Source organism: Lycorma delicatula, chromosome 1, assembly GCF_047948215.1.
Source record: "Lycorma delicatula isolate Av1 chromosome 1, ASM4794821v1, whole genome shotgun sequence".
In the NCBI taxonomy this organism is placed as follows: domain Eukaryota; kingdom Metazoa; phylum Arthropoda; class Insecta; order Hemiptera; family Fulgoridae; genus Lycorma; species Lycorma delicatula.
Window position 1 is genome coordinate 322,388,118 of NC_134455.1, and position 21,441 is coordinate 322,409,558.

General features: G+C 29.5%; 1 protein-coding gene across 1 annotated transcript; it reads right to left on the minus strand.

Moving 5' to 3' along the window:
* Positions 1-312: 312 nt before the first annotated feature.
* On the minus strand, positions 313-15,056 carry Mpc1 (mitochondrial pyruvate carrier). Its single transcript, XM_075382008.1, has 3 exons — positions 14,442-15,056; positions 6,427-6,527; positions 313-4,838 (listed from the first exon to the last, which is right to left on the minus strand). Exons 1-3 carry the CDS (start codon positions 14,507-14,509, stop codon positions 4,672-4,674), a joined length of 336 nt encoding a protein of 111 aa, XP_075238123.1. The 5' UTR covers positions 14,510-15,056; the 3' UTR covers positions 313-4,671.
* Between the last annotated feature and the right edge of the window lie 6,385 nt (positions 15,057-21,441).

The following is a 21,441-nucleotide window of genomic DNA, read 5'->3' on the forward strand; positions in this document are numbered from 1 at the left end:
CAATTAACTACGATTGGAGGTGACCAACAGTAAATCACACTGATAAAATGTTAATTTAACATCTCTCTTTTTTGTCTATTATGAATTACAATTCTGTAATTTATCTGTTCACTGACAGCTGTGTTTATAAAGGATGTAGGAGTCTGTTATTCTCTTTCTGCAAAGTTTAATCATTAGATTTTTTTAGTTGCTTCATTATAGCTGAAATAAAATGTGCATAATAGTTTTTAAAAAATGTATGAATGAGGATTGAGTTTAGCTTTGGGGATTCCATGACCATGTAAACTACCTGTTAATACATTAGAGAATGCAAAAACAAAAACTAAAACAACAGTTTTATTATTTTCTATAACAGACAAATAACAAATATTATAAATGTTTAACACACATAAATATAGATCTTATTCATAGATAACAAAAGTAAATTTGCATTAAAATTATCACAAAATAAATATCCATATCATTCAATATTTTAAAATGAATTTTTTTCACATTGTAATCTATGTTAAACAGTAAAATTATATTTTATGTTAATATATTAAATATATTTATATAATAAAATCCATCATCATAAAACACTTATAAAAAATATAATTCATAAAAAGTATAATATACAAACAATATATCAAATTAAAATTACATTTAATTTGGTCCCAACTACCAAACTTAAAAAAAAATGTATTATAAATATTTGATTATATCAGTTTAATAAACTGAAAAAAATAAATTTGATAAATTGTAATTTTATTCAATCACATACAAGTGACAATAAAAATTAAAATCAGAAACTTAATTTATAATTAGGCTTACTAGTTAAGTAAAAACGAATTTTCTTTTCCACTACTTATTTTATGATAAACCTTTTCTTCAAGTTGTACAGATACACAACTGAAAATATGTTTAATACAGTATAAGTCTCCTAATACAATTTCTTATTTTTTTCTTAAATATATGTATAAAATTAATTACACTATTTCAGAAAGAACATAGCATCATCTTAGCTAACATAGCACACAAAAAAATAATTACAGAGATTAAGATGACACTTTTATTATTTTGGAAAAAATTATACAATAATTAAAAACTATTAACCAATTGGACAGTAAAATATATTGACCAGTACATAAAATTCCTGTAATATCCAAAGGTTGACAAAAGTATGACCCTAAAGCAAAATCTTTTTTAATCAACTACTACAGACTGCCTGTAACCGGAATTAGCACCATTAAAAAAAATATATATATATATATATAATAAAGAGAGAATTCCACTTTAGAATAAATCAAGTAATCTTCCTTCAGAAATAAAATCTCTTCTGGATTTCAAATTAACAATAAAGTTGATTATATCAACCGCTTTAGTGAAGTTCTCTCATCAAGCTAATGCTAATTGTATATAATCAAGCAAAAAAGCTTCTTGCCAGTATCCTAAAAATAATGAACCTGTAATTTTAGATAATTCTATCACTGCTACAATTAAGTAATCTTCCAATAATTTATAACCTTGCAGCTTGACATGATCACAAAGTAACTTCTAACAGCATTATTTTCTGTATTTTTGTGATGTAATATAAATAGCAATTTTATGAACAGAATTAGTATTCATGTCAAGATATTAAGTAGATAATACTTCTTTATAAATTTCTTTTTGTTTCTTCAATAAAAGACATTTTGAACCATCTCACATCAATTAATAACTTTTCTTTAATATTAGAATAATGATGGGCCTATGGCCAACTGTGAAAATATTACATGATTTATGTTTCATCACATGATTTTGATAAATATTTATGCCAATTGTACTAAGCCAAGCGTACTAACAAAAAAAAACTTTTACAATGAAAAGCTTCAAAATCATTTTTAGCCATTTCTTGATTTTCAAACACAGCTCTAACCCCAATTCTTCCACAAGCTTTTTTATCCCAAAACAAATATAAGTTTAGATAAATATTTATAAGCACAAAGCTTACAGCTTCAATAATTAAAAAAAAAACTGAGTCAGCAATGAAAAAAGAATAAAAAGAATTACAATAAATTTGCTTTATTTTTTCAACAGAAAAAAGGAAATTTTCCAAAAATATAAAGCATATTTTTGTAATATTATTCAATTGATTCAAATCATTCAGTTCAAACCCAGCTCATAGAGATAGAGGTCACCACAGTTCATTAATTCAATTCATTAAAGTTTATGCTTTAATTCAAAATAAAAATGTGAGCACATACAATAAACAAGTCAATGCATCCATGCTTTTTTTCTTTAACTTGTTCTCTTTCTGCTATTAGTTTTTTTAAGTGTAAATTCTAACACAAGCTTTACAAATGTTATGTTAGCATTATTATATAAAATTACTGAATTTCATCTCATCTTTCACAGGTTCTTCATCAGCAACAGATATATATATATATATATAGGCAACAAATATATGTATAGAATACACACATATTCTGGTAGATTGATACATGAACAAATCAATGCCAATTTACTTAACTTTTTTTTCTGATTGAATCAGTCACATTGCTTCAATAGAACTGCATCCACATTTACTGAGTATTAATACTAATAATATCAGATAATAAAATCTTATCCAGTATTGAAGGTATTGTTTGCTACATAAATTTTGAACATTAAACATATTTTTCTTTTTAAAGCAACAGTATAAATGAAGATCTATTAATACTTAAGAACTTGTACAAGATCACATGAAAAGGCATTTGACAAGTATGTGGATTCCACATGAAATACATCCTACTATTAGAATACTTGAAATTCCAGAAGAGCAAAAAGTAATACAGATGTTCTAATTCTGAAAAACCGAAGATTTGTCAATTCTGCCCTAGCAAAAAAATGTAAAATGACTCCAGCAAATGATGGAGTCCCATTTTTTTAATTTTTATTTTTCTTAAATGTTTCACATATTTAATACTTTAAAAACTTAATACAGAGAAAAAATATTATGTTCATGTTTTTTATTTTATTTTACCACTTAGCTTACAAGTTTTTTCCAAAAAATTTCTGCATATTATTGTTTTAAAATTTTCATTTTAAATAAGTTAATTTTTACATATTCTAGTTCGGTAATGTTTATAATATTCATGTTAACAGTTAATCTGCATATTTTGTTTCTTTCAGACCTCTCAAAAACGTTCCTGACAATACAGTATCATTTATGTAACAAATATGGTACTGGACAACAGTTAGGGTAATTAGACATGAATTTTTGATTAGCTTTCTTTTATATATAAAATAATATGCAATATAATCTTCAGAAATTAGTCAGCGAGTCAGGCAGGCATTTATAGCAGCATTCTAAAAGCTTATTTGTCATTGTTTATTTTCATATATCAATTGTCTACTGTTTGTCAGTGAAGCATGGCTTTGTAAAAAGCCACAAAATATTTAATAAAATGACATAGTTGTTTTTTTTAACTGTATATCATAACACAAAAAGGAATTCATATTCTGCTAATATGTTAATTTTGGAAATGAAAGAAATTTAACTATAACCCCTAGTACATATTAATTTTATGCTACTCTATATTAGCAAAATCTTGAAATTTAATTTTCAAGCATAAAATGGAAGTGCTAAGCACAAAATTTAAAATAAATTTTAGAAAGAAATTGCAACATTTTTTAAATTGTAAAATTAATCAAAATTGGTGTTTTAATTTTACAATTCAGCATGTTGAAAAGCAATAAATTGTGCTACTTGTAAACGTTTTCAAAGGCTAATATAATCGTTTGACTCATAATTGCTAATTTTTGGTTTTGGTTAATCATTTTTAATAGAATAATTTGACGTAAAAGTAACTTCAGTAATTCAAGTTATAAGAAGCATATTAAAAAATAAATTGTAGACCATTTGTATAACTATATATATTTTTTAATAAATTTTTATGTCTTTTTACAATGTTATTGCAGTTAGCAGTAAAAACATTCATCATATTAATCTAATCTTATTTGTATATTTTTTCTTGTATACTACAGCCTTCTGCTAGCATTCATGATTTTTTTTTTGTGTTTACTGTTTTAGTGGCACCATGTGCCAACTAAGGTAGCATTTTTGGCATGACCACTGCAGGGTTATAAATGCAATTGCTACAATTCAGAAAATTTGATTATTTACTGCTAATATACAAATAGAATAAAATAGTATCATTTGTAGTAAACAATGTTTCATATCACATGATTTATAAAGAAAATAAGTAGATCGGTTAAACATATATGTTATTCCTTATAAATAACAACAGCATTAACATACATCAACAACCTGATTTATTTTATATTTTTCACAAACATTATTCTTAATTTCACTGAATTAATAACATTAACATTTTATAAATAGAAATCACAGCCTATCAGTAATAACAATTTATTATATAAAACCCTTTCTTCACTTATTGTAATATTTTTACTTTTTAAGATATAAATATATATTATGAAATATTAAAAATGAATTAAAATCATAAAAAAAAGAATTCAGAAGATTAATTAAAATGACTAAGATCAAAGTAAGCCTAATTATAAACACACTCATAGTAAAAACGTTTGTACATTTCACTACAAGAACACATTGAAAAATACTTCCTAAAAAAATAGAATCAGATAACTCCAAATAAATATTAGGAACTAATTTAGTAAATTAAATTCTATTTTTTACTTAATCATCATTCATCATGATTCTTTTTTTTCTTTACTTCCCAAATAATTATAATTCACAAACCTCACTCCTTGAATAATTTGTAAAGTTTCATTAGTAAAATGGCAAGCAAAAAGAAGCATATTCTGAGGTTGAACTTTCCATGCAAATCTCATGAACATCATTGAATAAACACAAAGAGCTGCAACCAAAAGAGAAGTACAAATTACTGCAGAGAGGTACCAAATGAATGTGTCAAAAAAGTTTTTATTAACAAATTCATAATAATAGATTTGATGAAACAAATGAAATTACCATTTTTTTAAATTTATAATCTATATATATAAAAATGAATGTTTGTCTGTCTGTATGTCTCTTATGCCTTCCTAAACCGTTCATCCAATAGTGATGAAACTTTCGAAATGGTTGGACGCATGCCAGGGAAGGTTTCTGAATTAGTTTGGACCCGCCAGGTGGTGCTGGCATAGAGATATTTCGAAAAATTGTATTTATGGTCCGATTTGCCTCATATTAAGAATATATGTTACTTACATGGAAAGAATTATCTCTGCAAAAAATGAACCCGCTATATGGCGCTGGGGTTGAGATATTTAGAAAATTATATTTATGGACCGATTTGGTTCATATTCAAAATATGAATATTAGTTACACGAAAAGAAATATTTTTTGCAAAAACTAAACCCGCTAGGTTGGAATCGCCTAGGAGCTAAATTTATAAAAAGTGGTTAGGTCAATGACTCAAAATGTATTGTGACAAAGTGACAACATAAAATGTTAAATTTAATTCTAGTAAAATCTGTTCTAAAATTAGTACGCATTGTTCAACTAATTATGAAGTTTTCTCAAAAAATGTAAGCCAAAACATTTCAACGTAATCTACAAAAAAATTTATAATACTTGAAATGTTTACTTTCTAAAAATTATACTTCAAGGATAAGAACAGTATTCATCAAGAGCAAGATGGTTAGGTTTTTCCCATATATCTGATGGATATATATTATCAACAATCTCTTTTCATTTTTCTTGTTCTCTTCTTCGCCATTCTATGGACACAGCTCTAACTGATACATTTTTAATACTGAGGATGCTAGGAAGTGAAAGAGCCACAACCATAAGAGAAATACAAATTACTACAGAGAGGCAACTGAATGAAAGTCAAAAAAAAGTGAAAGGTGATATAAATGCCAGTACACCTAGGTATCCAGTAGGGCAGCTGCTGCCAGTGGTCCAATTCCAGGAATCAGTTTCCTACCCACTGACTACAAAGGCCAGACCAATTACTACTACTTGACTACTTGTGCAGACCAAGGTGTCTAGTCAAGCAGCCTCCTAATTCCCTACTAAAATATATAAACAAACTGGATTTTATTAAATCAGATTTATTATGGAAAATTATGTCCCCTCTTCCAGAGAAGTAAAATTTTCTTATACGCTGTAGATAGCTTGAGATGGTTTGGCTAATATTGTATGAAATACTCAAATAAAGCTCGGTTTTATTTGGAGAATGTTACTTGGAGGAACCACATAGCTATCTCTTACACAATGTGATTTAGTCAGTAACTGAAATATTATTAAGTGAAAAATGACATGATCTCAATTTAAAGCTTATTTCTTACTTACAGTATTATCTAGATAGATCTATAACTAAAAATCTTCTCACAGTTCAATAAACAATAGTAAAGAATCATTTACATTGACCTCAAAGTTGCTACATTTTAAGAAAAAATTGATAGTACAGACATTCTGATTTACACATAAATATTGCTTACCAAATGTCATCTTTCCACTAATGTATTCAGGACTCTTTCTTACATCAGCAATTGCAGCTATTGGAATACCCCAGTTTGCAACAGGTCCCCAGAAGTGTGTACTAAAGAAATGATAAATAAACATCTTTTGATAAATACAGTTATTATGTATACCAAATGTAAGAAATAATGATTTCAAATCATTCTATAGTTTTGTGACATGTTAAGTAAATTACAAATTTATTAATTAGGTTTTTCTTTATTACTTATGGCATTTCATAAAGTCAACACTGATCAGCTAACAACAGCATATTAAATGAAAATCAAATGAAAGTTATATTTTTCAAATGTATTTATTGTTTCAATTACTAACCAGCAATCACTACAATTGATATCTTGGTTGATAAATATTCTACAATTCACTAGCCCTTCACTCTTTTAAATTATAGATCTTTACTACATCTTGAAGTTTTTTTTACATTCAGCACTCCTATGATAACAGCTTCATCATTAATTATCTTCAATTTAAAACTAATCTGATAGAAACCAAAATTATGACGAAACAAAATAAATTATCATAAACAAAATATCTAATATACCCCAAGGTGCTATTTTGTAATTAAATAAATTACAAAATAATGTCGGTGTCAACTTTTATTCAAAGTTCATCATTGTAAAAGTGTTTCGCCATATGTATAATATAAGTGTGATTTAAATGAAACTTGCTATCAACAGAGCCATTAAAAAGTTAATAAACTTGGCAAACAATAACACATGAACCAAGATGGTTAGAAATTCTGGGAACATAGTGAATAGTATTCTAATAGTTGAGTACTAGTCCAAGAAGCAGTGTCAAATGGTTCGATGTTAAACGTTACATGTTTATTTTCAATTTTAACATAGTAAAATAATTACCAACCTAATTAATTGGTTTTTAATTTTTAAAGATTATGGTAAACTTTTATTATTTGCATCATAAAATAAATTTCTTAGAAATTCCACTAGTTTTTAATTTCCGGAAAAAAGCAATAATTCAGTACAGTAAGTTCTATATCCATTTTCTTTTTTCCATGAAATACAATATCCCAATTAAGACCAAAATGTACCATATCCAGTTCCATATTAATTTGTTCTTAGTTTATTAATTACAGACTTGTGAAAATGATTATGATTCTATTTTTTAAAATAGAACAATTAAAGGAATAAAAAAATTAATTGCATGCATAGGTCTAAATAAGACTTCTAATAATTTTTTTCATTTAGTGAAAAGTGGCTATAGTACATCTTTAAAACATGCTTCTCATATCTCCCAGATCTTAAATAGTTTTGCAATATGAATTTCTTCCCATTTTTCACATTTGATTAAAAGTGGTAACACATAGATGAGTCGGAGAAAAAAAATAAAATGGATATAAGCACAAATTGAAAATAGCAGTTTATAAAAATCAGTAGCTAATGATGGTAGTTGAGTCATTCATGCTGATCTAGTGGTAAACTTGTTGCAAATCACTTGTTAACAGCTGATTTTCAAAGAGGTTCAAATCATAATAAAAGCTAGTTACTTTTATACAGATTTAAATACTAGACAGTGGACACTAGTGTACTTTAGTGGTTGGGATTCAATTAACCACATATCTCAGGAATGGCTGGCCCGAGTCTGTATAAGACTATAATTACAACATTAAAATTAGTAATAAAAATGATGGTAGTAAAAGTAATTTAATCAAAGACATAATGGCAATGAATTAAAATATTCTGTTATTGTTAGTAGAAAATGCTAGGAGGAGATAGTCTCGATAATAAATTCAATTGTAGACAAACTCACCATGTGTTTCAATTTTTTTTCTGAGATTTACGCAGTTTCTTTCTCATTTCAGTAAAGATTCAAGGAAGGGAGATAGGAAACTTTTTAAATTCATTAATAAAAAATAATTATGAAAACATTTTCACTAAAGGTGTCATTGAATGCATTAAAATCAATTCTTTCTTGAAGCATAAAGATTAATACTACAAAGAGCTACATTTTTGTTGTGGTATATAAATTAATACCACCAACAGAAAAGTAATTTTATTTAATTTTTCAAACAATTTCATGAACTCAGTAAAGATGACCGCTAATATATGGGGAGTACCTAAACACTTACTGGTATGGGGAGTACCTACACATAATTGCAATTAATTTTAGCAGAGTTTGATGTGACTTTAAGCTTTCAATTTACATAAGTTGGTTCTCAGAAATAAGGCTAGCATGGAAAGCCAGTTAAAAGTTTATAAAATAAAGGCATTTCAAATTTTATTTTATAAAAGTGAAGCAACATACACTTGCCAACAACAATAATCCCAATCAGCAGCAGCATAGTTTAATTTGGTCTTCAGTCTGCTATTTCTCTGCAAAAAGTTAATGTAGTTACAGGATTGGATTGTACAGGATATGACAAAATGTTAGTCAGGTTTAAACAGAGAATGCTTATAAGAACTATCCTGATCTCATTCTGGAAAGGATGTTGCATAATCTTATTAAACAAGATAAATTAAATTTTTATGACCTGAAAGCTTTCCAAATAAGATTAGTTGTAAGGGAAAATCAGACAAAATTGTGGTAGTAAGAGGTGTGATACTGTATTTCCAATAAAGATGTTTCATTGTAATTGCATTACTGTTTATTCCACTAAATAAAGAAAGAGATGAATGCGTATTTATATATTCCTCAGTAACTTGTTATCATCTACAGTCTGTAAAAGTTTACAACAGCCTAATTTTTTAGTAATCTCTCCTACATAACATATTCTGTTAAACATCAGAAAACTTTTGAAATGTTAGGTTTCTCAAACCTTTTTAATTACTAAACCTCTTATTTTTACATATTCATACTGAACAGCTGTATGGACTTCATTAAAATCATTCATAATCAAAAAATTAACTTACTTTCTCATTTTCAATGTGAAATAACATCAAAAACTAAATATTAATGATGACTGAAAATCATTACACGTACTATTGGCTCAAGGCTCCATTACCTGTCATTACTATAAAAAAAACTAATTATATACATTTTTTTTTGGAAAAATGTTTTTAGTTGGAGTGTAGTAATGTTAATTGCATGTTTTCATTTTGCTCTCATTTATAACTGATTTTTCACATTTTACTATCAAATTTTTATAGTTTCTTCAAAATCTTGCAGCCAAACCCTTTCTATTGAAGAACAAGCCCATTTTAATTATAGAGTTTTTAATATGATTTCAATAGATAGTTCAAAATTTGCATATATCTATTGACAAATACATTAATTTAGTTGTTTGACAACTACGTGTAATAATTTGACACCAAATAACAACATGCCGCAAAATAATGATTAAATGGTTAAATAAAAAATAACTTCAGCCATTAAAGCTAATAAACTAATCTTTATGGATTTAATTGTGTACTAAAGATAAACAATATGTGTTGTAAATGATCACACTCAATCATTATCATTTATTAACAGTATAATAGCTTTATAAACTTTTAACAAATCATTACAATGATAAACAGCTAGTCAGTCTATATAAATTAAAAAATTAAAATGTAAATATTATATAATTTATATGCATTAGTAATGCAAAGTAAAATCTATATAAGAACAAACATGTACAATTTATACAAAATTGGAAATTTATAAGCACAAAATAATTTTAACTAGTGAATTCCTTAGTTCCTTATGCTTATGCAATTTCTATCAGTAAAAGAGACCAGATCCATTACCAAAATCACAGTCCTTAAAGATTCATTTACCATTGTACCTCTTGAACCCAAGATGCTAACTATTAAAGAATGTATGGAAGTTCTTTTAAGATTAATAAGACCCAATAAAATTGAGGTTTTCAGAAATTATTTGTGGAAGCTCAAAAAGGAAAATTTTGTGAGCTATCTTGTAGTGTGGAATAATTTTTAACTGCATCCAACCAGGCTGATCTTGCATGCAGTACTAGTAAAGGTATATAGTTTGTAGATAAATGTATATAACTTTTTGAAAATTCAAATAATTTATCAACATATTGATCACTGTGCTAATTAAATTCAGCAAACAACAACTTAACCACAAAACATGGTAACAGAAAAACCTAAAATAAAATATCTATTGGTATTAGTTTTTTTTTAGGTTTTTTATTACTGTGTTTGGTAGTGTTAAGTTGTTTGCTGAAATGTATATAATCTTTCCAATGGTGTATTTAATGCTATTATTTTTAAATTATATAATTTTGGGTTGTAATACTTTTATGTATATGTTTTATTATTCTGTACTGTATGTTTTACGTTTCATGTAATGTATATGAAAAAAAGTTTTCAAAAGTGTTAATTTAGTTTAATGTAAGCCTTGAATTTGGCAATACAATCATTTTTTTTTTAAATTAAATAATTTCTTTTTCTATTGTATTTTATGACTACCAACTGCAATTTATTCAAATCACTGCCTCTACATAAAAATTGAAGTAGTGTCTCCCAACCACTAACACAATATGCTGTAAGTGGCATCAGTATCATTTATTAACACTTCCACTCACATCATGCTATTATTTGCCTTTTGCTTTGAACTTTTTGGTGTTGGCCAAAGCTATTCAAACAAAAGAAGATGCAGTACAGTTTCTTTACAAGTTGACACAGCTCCAAGGATATTATAGCTTAAGATTTTAGCTTTCCAGAAAATTGTATGGTTAATTTATACATAGTGCAGTCAGTATTATGCAAAAATAAAATTTTGGAAGGAAGATGAGGTATGAATCATTGTATATGTTATTGACTGAGCTAATTATCTTCATGAGATTTATAATTTCTGATATAATTAACAATCTTGAGCAAATCAAAAGCCCAAATTTGACTGCGAAAGGTGACAAAATACTTAAAAGGCAGAAAAAACCATATGTGTATACTGGGGTGGTATACATTTACCAAAGCAGCAGTGTCTGGAGGATTACTGTTAGGAGATGAAAGAATCCTTTGTGTCCAAAGAAGATCAAACAGCTAAACTGTCATCATGCATTGATCAAACCATGTTTTATTCCTTTTTTCTTTTTCCTGTTTAGCCTCCGGGAATTATCGTTCAGGTATTACTTCAGAGGATATGTATGAGTGTAAACGAAGTGTGTAGTCTTGTACAGTCTCAGTTCTATCATTCTTGAGATGTGTGGTTAATTGAAACCCAATCACCAAAAAACACTGGTATCCACACTTTAATATTCAAATCCATATAAAAGTAACTGCCTTTACTAGGATTTGAATGCTGAAATTCTCGACTTCTAAATCAGCTAATATTGGAAGATGCATTCACCACTAGACCAACCTGATGGGTTGTGTTATTCCTGATACAATAATAACTGAAGATGAGTGACAAGCATCTATTGGTATAGTATCCCCCATTAGACCTACAATTTTGTGAAACCAGCCAATGTAGTTCACACACAAGCGACTGAAAGCATATGGAAACATGCCTGCAAGCAAAGAAATAAAGCTGAGTGCAGCACAAGCAGGAATCTTCTAAATTCTTACTTGTGTGAATTTATGCAGAGAAAGCAAAATGCTAACCTTCTTGAAAATAAAGTTAAATGATATTAAAAAAATATTGGCCACCTGCTTGAAACACCCAAAACAAGTAAAACCTTTCATTAACTTCCAACATTTTTTTTTAATGTATACATATCTCGTGTTCAATAAAAGAATTTAAATGCTATAAAATTATTACATACATAAATAAAATAGATATGCTAATTGATACTTAGAACAGACCTACTTTTTTCTTAAGATGATACACATAATTTAATAATTAGATCAGATACTCATTAATCAGCTATTTATAAATATATTTTTAATCTTTTTAAATTCATTGCATTTAGCTCTATGGCTTTACTATGCAAACAGAAAATTACTGGTCCTTAAAAAAAGGAAATATTTAATCTTTTATTTGTACTAAAAAACTATCACAGAATTACAAACTAACATACATTCATGTAAATGTAATGAAGGAATGCAAATTTTTCTTCTTAAAAAGGCTTTGTTTGCTTTCTACATCTGGACTTAAATTATATACACTATCAACGTCTACCCAATACTTTATTGTATATTTAGTTACAACTGAATACGTTGCTCAGAGAAAACTAGTTCCAATGTAAATATTTGTACTTTCATTCCAAGTAGAAATTAGTAAAAGAGGGTTTCTACTGTCTATGATGTATTGTATGGAATATTCAATGATAGGAAGGACCAGCTAGTAAATAAATAGTCTCTCCTAGTAAATAAGTTACTGATTTGTTCATAGTTAAGGGCTCATCAAGATATATCTTTTACGTATTTACCAATCTGAAATAAAATGACTTGTACAGTGGGCCTAGAACAAAGTCCTATTTTTAACCAGCATGCTAATTAAACAGACAGAAGTGGTTCACAGGTGACCTTTATTTTTTGGTGAATCAATTGGAGAAGAATCAGATAGAAGAACTATAGGAAACAGGCAAGTAAGACACCACCTTTCCAAATATGAGCACAGACATAGAAATTTGGTACTAGTGTCCCAGTTACAGTTCTGAGTAATTAAAGTTATAAAGAAAAAAATAAAAGCCAGTTATTGATTTACAGATTGGAATCAGAATAAATAGTGAAAGTCTAAACTTTTAAGTAAAAATCTAAGAATGCAATGGGCATTCATGGAAAAGGGTTCCTAACTCAATAAATTAAGCATAGTTCTGTATTAATGTACACACTAAGAGGTTAGATCCAATTTTACAACTGTAATCTTAAATGCATAATCAACTTATAAGTATAAAATTGTTTTTTTTCTCATAGCACACTGTTATAGTGATCAAACTCACATGTATTTATAAGTGGTGATCAACACACAATGTAAATATTGGGTTAATCCATATTTAGCATTAGACTTACTCAGATGGTTTATTAGAATTAAAAACAGAGTCTGTGATTCAAGAAGTACATAGTTTGAGAGGGTTTGCATGTCCAAGTAATAAAAATAAATAAATGCTTCATATTTTTTTATAATGATCAAAAGAAATTTATTCGAATAGCATAAAATTATCAGTTACGTTCATAACAAGTTATCAAGATAAATCAATCAGAAACTATATTAAATCTGGACTAACCTATTTAAAAAATATGACAAAATAATAGTATAAACATTAAACTTTACTTACAGCCTGCTAATCTATGTCCCAAGGCATGATGTTTGGGAAATAGATAAGCAAATTTCACACAACTCAATTTTGTAACTCAACTATTCTGACACTGACTACAAATAAAAGAAAAACTCTCAATAATGATCACACTTTAATTTTAATTATATTAAGTTATAAGCATAATTGGGTAAATTACAAAGTTATAGACTTCATCTGTACCAAAACAAGCTTTCATGCTGACAGGATAACATTTTAAGCGCTTGACATAGTTTTTAAAGTTGCTTAAGCTCTGAACAAAGCGTGAAAACTAGACAAAAACATGTAAACTTTTAAAACATTAACATTAAAATAATATACAGTACAGGTTATGTTATCTGTTATGCAGACACATTATTTACTGTAGAACTTCAACAATTAATGTTGAACTTCAACAACAAATTAATAAACTTGAAAAATTAACATTCATTAAAAGTAACAAACACGGGGCAAATATTAATATTGTGTAATTGTAGCCATGAAAAACTAACAAAAAATTATTTTAATAGAAATGTGAATAATTTCAAAACTTTTGTTAAACATTGAAATAATACATTTTAACTACCTCAGTGAGAAAATAAATGGAAATATCAGCAGTGACTTGTTTGAAAGTTAATGAACTGCAGTCACTTAACAGTTAGTTCAAGGTCGAAAAAATATGCAAAATTTGTATCAAAAGAGAAAATAACATGAAACTGAAAAAAAAAGTCCTAAAACAACCTGTTTTCAAAGTGTTTGTTATTCCGTGCAAGAACTACATTTTCCAGATGGCCAATTCATAATATTAGTTATTTTAATAAAGGTAATTATTTTAAGTGTTGGCACGCTTAAATCGTACTATACCTCGTGAGATAGTTGCGGAATTCCTTGCTTTTTAGGCTTTCAATAATTTTTTTCCCGGTTGCTGCCATTATTATTTTTATTTAATACTATTCAATAACTGAAATTTTGAGGTTTTCGTTTGAACGCTGTAGGAAACGCCTTTCCTTCACCGAACCAATGTATAGATCTAAAGAGGAATTTGTAACCAAATTCAGAGGTCAGACGTATAACCTACAAGAGACTGTCACCTTGGAAATGACTCTCAACATATTACAATTCGCGCTCCCATTGTGTGCTAGTTTACAAAAACGAAAATTCGTTGCCAGTAGCTACAGAACGTGATTATGTAATTTCACTAACTATTACCTGATATATTTCAAATGTATTACCAAAAAAGTGAATTTTTAAAATATAAAAAAAAACATTTCTCTACAAAAAAACTCATTCGTAAAAATGTTTATTTCCGATGAATAAATATATATTGTACTGTGTAAAAATGTCGCAGGATTTTCAGCTACTGTACAAAAATAAATCACTAGAATTCATCACTACAAATTTGAATTCTTCAGCAATTCACTGAAAGGAAAAATGTTAACTACTGTGGATCGGTTTGCGTATTACCACAATAATACTTTTTTCATCTGTTACTGTTCTGAACAGCATAAGAAAAAAATATCTTTAAAATATTAACCTTTTTCCGTTTATTTTTTAGATTATTTAAAAAATTAAATTCAATTATTATATTTTTAAATACAGCAATCCACACTGGAAAAAATGTAATTTTCATAAAATAATAATTTTCATCTACGCAAAAATTTACAGAATTAATATATTAATACAAATTTCAAATCTCTATTGAAAAAATATATCGTATAGGTAGTTGATTAGAGAATTATATTAAGAAAAAAGAAATTGTACACAAACAAAAATACTAATGTGTGTTCTTTACTATTTTATATACTTTTTATCCCGGTGAAAGAAAAACTAAGAAAATGTTTGGAGTCAAAAATATCAGCGTATAGAAGTGAGATAGATTAGAATAATAAGAATTGTTTAAATAAAATTTAGTATCATAATTACACAAATTAATGTAATACCTCTGTTGTGGTGTTACATTTCAAATTTTTTTTTTAATCCAACAGTAATTGAGTGTTGAAAATATTCTAAACTTGTACTCATCAAATTTACTAGGTCCAGGAGCCAGTAAAGGGACTCAGCTGAATATATCCTGAGCAAAGGTTAATCCTAATTAGTTCAACAACTGTAATTTATAAATTATACAGAATGGTGTACGAAATGTACCAACATTTGACTTGTTAAAAAAGAATCGGTTGGGGCTGTGTCAGGGGCACGGATGTTGGTTTAACGTGAAACGTTACAGACCTTGGATGAAGTTCCTCCGAGCTACAGACCGACTAACTTATCTTTAGAGTTAAATGGGAGAGCCACCATCGTGTTTTTGAACAAAACTGCAAGTCTCCATTGGAAAATTTTAGTTCCTTCATTTGGCCAACTGTACAGATAAATTGGTCGGTCCGTATGTCAGCGAGTCACTTTTAGTGTATTGGAATGAAATAAAATCGAAATATTGACTGTGTACTAAATTTAACTTTAACCTAAATGGTACATGATATTTATTTCGATTAATATTCGACAACAATTTTGTTCAACATTGATCTGTGATCTGAGAAGTAAAAGATATAAGGCATAATAAGCAGAGGTAGATGTGCTCACGCCGCCAGCGTCGTTCACTGAGCGCGCCGTGCCAGCTTTGCAACGCTTCCGAAACTGTCTCGCTCGCTCGGCACCGGACATTGGGATAACTGTTTGTGACCCATAACCTCCCCTTTCCAACGATATGCGTAATTTATATTTCCGGCTGGCTTTTGCGCAGGCTGATGCTTACATATTGAATTTTTATACTTTTTTACATTAATTTTTTAAACATAAATTTTGTCTGAATACACTTATTATTGCTTAAATCGATATATCTCGACAAACTCTTAAGTACAAAAACACGAATCGCTGCGCTATCAAGTCATGGCTATACTGAATGGAAATTAGCGAGGGCGCCAGTTTTGGCCGATCTGCGCTGTGCCCACTCCCCGCCAACCAAATCGACAGTGACACAAACTCAAAGTAGTATCGTTGAGCTGACCATGTAATTTATTAAATGACACCGCATTTACGTCTCTGAGACTAATAGTTCGGAAGTTATTAAGGCAGGACGTTATAGATCTTTTCGTTTGTTAAAAATTTCTGTTCTGGTACCCGTATGATTCAGTTTGATTATAAAGACGTTTCATGTCAATGTTTATTTGAATCGGAATACAATAAAGTAAAATACAACGAGTTTATTATATACGTGGAAATTATGTTCTGCTTATTACGAGAGGCGAATAAAAAAATAAGTTACATTCTTGCTGTGTTCTTGAACTGAAAGGTATATGTTAATGTCTTGTACTGGCAGCACTGTGGTTGTGTTGTTTTTACGCTTTCCCAGCAGCAATTCTGTACGACATTCAGTACGTGTGTAGTGTCGTTGTCAATATGGTTTGTCCTCTAGGGGTTTCGTCCAAATTAGAAGTGCATTCAGCAGTCCGATTTTTGTCGGCAAAAAATTACAATCTTGAAATACATCACCAAGATGTTCAGGAATACAGTGAGAATGCAATGGCACTCCCTATGATCACAAAATGGTGCCAGATGTTCAAAAACGGAAAAACAAATGTGAGTGACGAACTGCGTGCTGGGCGTCCTTCAAATGTAAACACAACGGGTAACACAAAACGCGTGAATGAAATGATCTTGAGTGACCGGCGCATTAAAATTAGAAAGATTGCAAGTGAACTTAACGTCAGTTATAGTAGTTTGTTTGCGATTATTCACCATCAGCTTGATTACCGTAACATGTATGCACGATGGGTGCCACATCTGTTGACCGACAACCTCAAACATCAACGTTTTGCGTCTGCTGTTTTTTTCTTCAAAGTTATTCCAGGACCGATCAACAGTTTTTAAAACAAATCATCACAGGGGTTGAGAGCTGGGTGCTTTATTACACTCCCGACTAAACGTGCATCACATGAACAGAGACACAAAAATTCATCACAGCCAAAAAAAGTGAAAACATTCCCACATGTTCTAAAGGTTATGCTGACAATCTTTTTCGATTTTGAGGTAGTTGTTTAAAGTGAATTTGTGCCCCGAGGAACAACAATCAATGCCGAACCTTACTGTGAGACTTTAAAAATTGCTTAGAGCCACTAAAGATCAAAGACCCGGAAGATTGAACGATGGGGTCGTTTTTCTTCGCGACAATGCTACTCCTCATTCAGCTCATGTGACAAAGGAATTACTGCAAAAATTCAAGTGGGAAGTGTGATCTCATCCATCCCATCTTACAGCCCTGACCTAGCACCCTGCGACTACCACCTGTATGATCATCTCAAGCTAGACCTGGGAGAGGAGCGTTTCGCTAATGATGAACTGAAGGAAACATTACTTAAATGGTTGAAGGAAATTGGACAAATTTTTTATGAGAATGGAACTGAAAAACTTGTCACAAGGTATGAAAAGTGTTTAGAAAAACTTGATGATTATGTCGAAAAATAAATAAAAATATGTAATTTTTTGTTCAATAAAAAAAAATATTGTCTTAAAAATGTGTTTGTTTCATGGAGAGACTGTAACTTACTTTCTGATTGTCCCTTGTAAATGTTCAATATGACCACTATCACATCTAGCAACTTCTTCAACACAAACTCCTATGTTGTTAATAACTCGACTACACATATCCTTGGTAATGTAGTTGCGCACCTCAATAATCAGTTCCATCACTGTACAAGGATTTTTGGGGAAAATCTTTTCCTTAAGAAATTCCCAAAGAAAATAATCACACAAATTCAAATCAGGGCTGTTTGGGGGCCAGTTCTGTCCATACGCAAAACGATTAGGAAATTGGTTTGAATTGACATTTGCTTTAAAAGTTTCATGTAGAAAGCCTGAAACAACATTAGCTGTGCGTGTGGTCTGGCTCCATCCTGCTTGAATTGTTAGTTTTTTAACTGAAACCCTTTTGCAAGAAGCCGAGAAACAAAATTATTATGCAGCATGTTCAAATAATGTCCACTGTCTATTCAAAACAGAATGGTCCTACTACACCATGACTTGAGATAGCAGCCCATACTGTAATTCTTGTAGTGGGATGCAAATTTTCATGAAGCACGTATAGATTTTCGGAAGCCCAAAAACGCACATTTTGTTTAACAACCCTGTCTAGGTGAAAATGTGCCTCATTTGAAAACCAACCATTGTTCAACAACATGTCATGGTTCACAACCCATTCAATGAATGCCATTCTTTGATGTTTGTTGTCAATCGTTAATTTAGGCAACATTGTTATTTTCTATGGATAGAAATGCAAATCAGTTTTTAAAATTCACTGCACAGATCGCCTACAAATTTCAAGTTGTACTGCTGCTTTTCTTGTTGGTTTGCCCGGGCTTTTCAGCAACACTGCTCTGACAGCTTTAACATTCTGTGAAGAACAAACATTGGCAGGCTATTTGCACTTACTCTCAAATACTGAACTATCATTATTAAGTTTTTTGTAAAGTGTATGTATTGTTTTAAATGAGGGCAACCACTGAGTTTGAAAATGTTTATAAACCGTCTTTGTATAAGCACCATACTTTTTGTTTCATTAAAATACATCACAGTCTTAACATGCTGTTCAACAGTCAGCCTTCCTTTGTCAGCCATCTTGGAACAATACATAAACAACAAGCTGGGAAAGAGAAGAAACTAATATTTATGAACCGCTGTCACTTCTGCCAATATGAAACACATCAATAATTATTAACCTAAACAATTATTACCAAAACAACTATTGGATCATTTTGTGTAGATAACATGAAGATTGTTCTTTCAGAGGACATTTCAAAGCTAATTACTAACATACTGTTCCTTGTTTAATAGAATTACTGGTAGCGCTACTGCTAGTGTTTATGTCAACCATCCTAGAAAAAGTTCAGAAATTCTTTAATAATTGGGCAAATAATTTTTTTTTATGAAAATGAGTTTATAAATTCATGTTTTCAAGTGTGTTGACTTTGTTTTTATTTTATATATAATGTACTTATTGCTTTTAATGTAATTTTATATGTGACCTTTTCCTTAAGATTATTTACAAAAGTTGATTGTGTTTTGTTATTACCTCTACATACACTTTGTATCTATGAGTGAATGTGCATCCAATCTACCCGATGTAGTAATAATGGCAATTTTATATCTTAGTTTTTATTCTCTTGGTTAACTGTGTTTGTAATTTTGTTATATGATCTAATGTACTTTGTTTTGAAAGAAATACAAGTAACCTTTTTCTTAAACATTTGTGGCAGTTTTATATCACTGTTGGTTGATATGCATTATGTTAAGTATTATCTGACATGTTTGTGATTTTATTCTATATTTTGGCATGTGTTTTCTATTAATAGTGGGCAACCATTAACTTATGCCAGTTTTTTTATTGTGTTTTATTCGATATAGTAGGCAGCCACATGGTATATCAACCATGCAATGAAAAATGTGAAAAATCTGCATTTTTATGCTGTGCGAGGTGGTTAGATGTATTGTGGATAAATTTGTTAATTGTAGTATTTTTAAAATCTAAAGCATAATCTGTTTGATTATGGTGAGATCAAGATATAAGAAATGGGTACATCCACTGGTAGGCCAGGTTGAGTGTAACTCAACTTGTACACACACAAAATATTATTAACAAAAAAAGCCTCAGTAATGTTTTATAGTAGTATATACACTATACATAGTTAATAATGTATTTATTTATTTATTTTTTTTTTACAACAGTTCATTATGTTTTACAACAAACAACTGAAATATTTCAGTAATTCTATCATTACAACTTTATGAACTATTTTAGTTATTGTTGAATTATTCACATTTAAAAAAAAAATTAAAAGGAAATGAAGTAAGAGTAAAATTCCGTTGGTGAAAAATTCTCAAACAGCCTCAAAAGATTATGTATATCTATGTACAAGTAACTATATATAAATAATCACATCTGTAAACTGGAAGATTTATAAAAGAAGAAAGTTATACTATCTTAAAAAGAACTCTTTTGTTTTGGATTAAATTTAATTTATTACATTTAATTACAAATGTATGTGTTTTATTACATGAAAGCACAAAGTCTAAAGTTTTTTTTACCTCTTATTGTTAACTCAATATGAGCATCATTTACAGCCCTGCAGATGTCAAACTGACATTCCACTTATTTCCACACTCTCAAACATGTCTGCAGGAATTGCTTCTGTGGCTGCCGTTGTTCTTTGGTACAAGAGGTCAAGTGACTGGATTTTTTCTTGATATATGATGACTTTTACATAGCCCAAAAAAAAAATCGATTGGTGTCAAATTGAAACTTCTGATTCGATCGAAGCCAATCAATGGGAGCTTCTCTGGCTATCCAGTCTTCTGTGAACTTGTCATTGAGAGCACCCAGTCTACACATCTTCTGCATGATGTGGAGGGGATGCATCCTGTTGGAAAATTAGACCCTACTATGGTCAAAATAGTCTGCTTATAGGAAACAATGTCCCAAGAATTTGATTATGCATACCATACTAGGCATTTACTTTTGGACAGTTGTGGACAAATTCCGTGTGGATTTTCTTAGCCCATTCTCAACAATTATGACTATTCAAACTCCATGAAAATGAAATGTTGTTTCATCAGAAAATAGAATTTACTCGCTGTAGGTAGTTTCATAAGTAGAAATGAGGTCTAACATGGTTGTTACAAATTGAAATCTTTGTGGCTTATTGTTAGGTTTAATTTTATGGATTATAAGCATAATGTTTCAATCGCTGTCAACAACACTATGGGTAGAGCTTTTAGGACTGTTTAATTGATAACTAACATCTAGGCATGTCCACAATGGGTGGACATGCCATGTGAATGTGGGTGCTGTGGCACCCACATTCGTTCTCAGACGGGT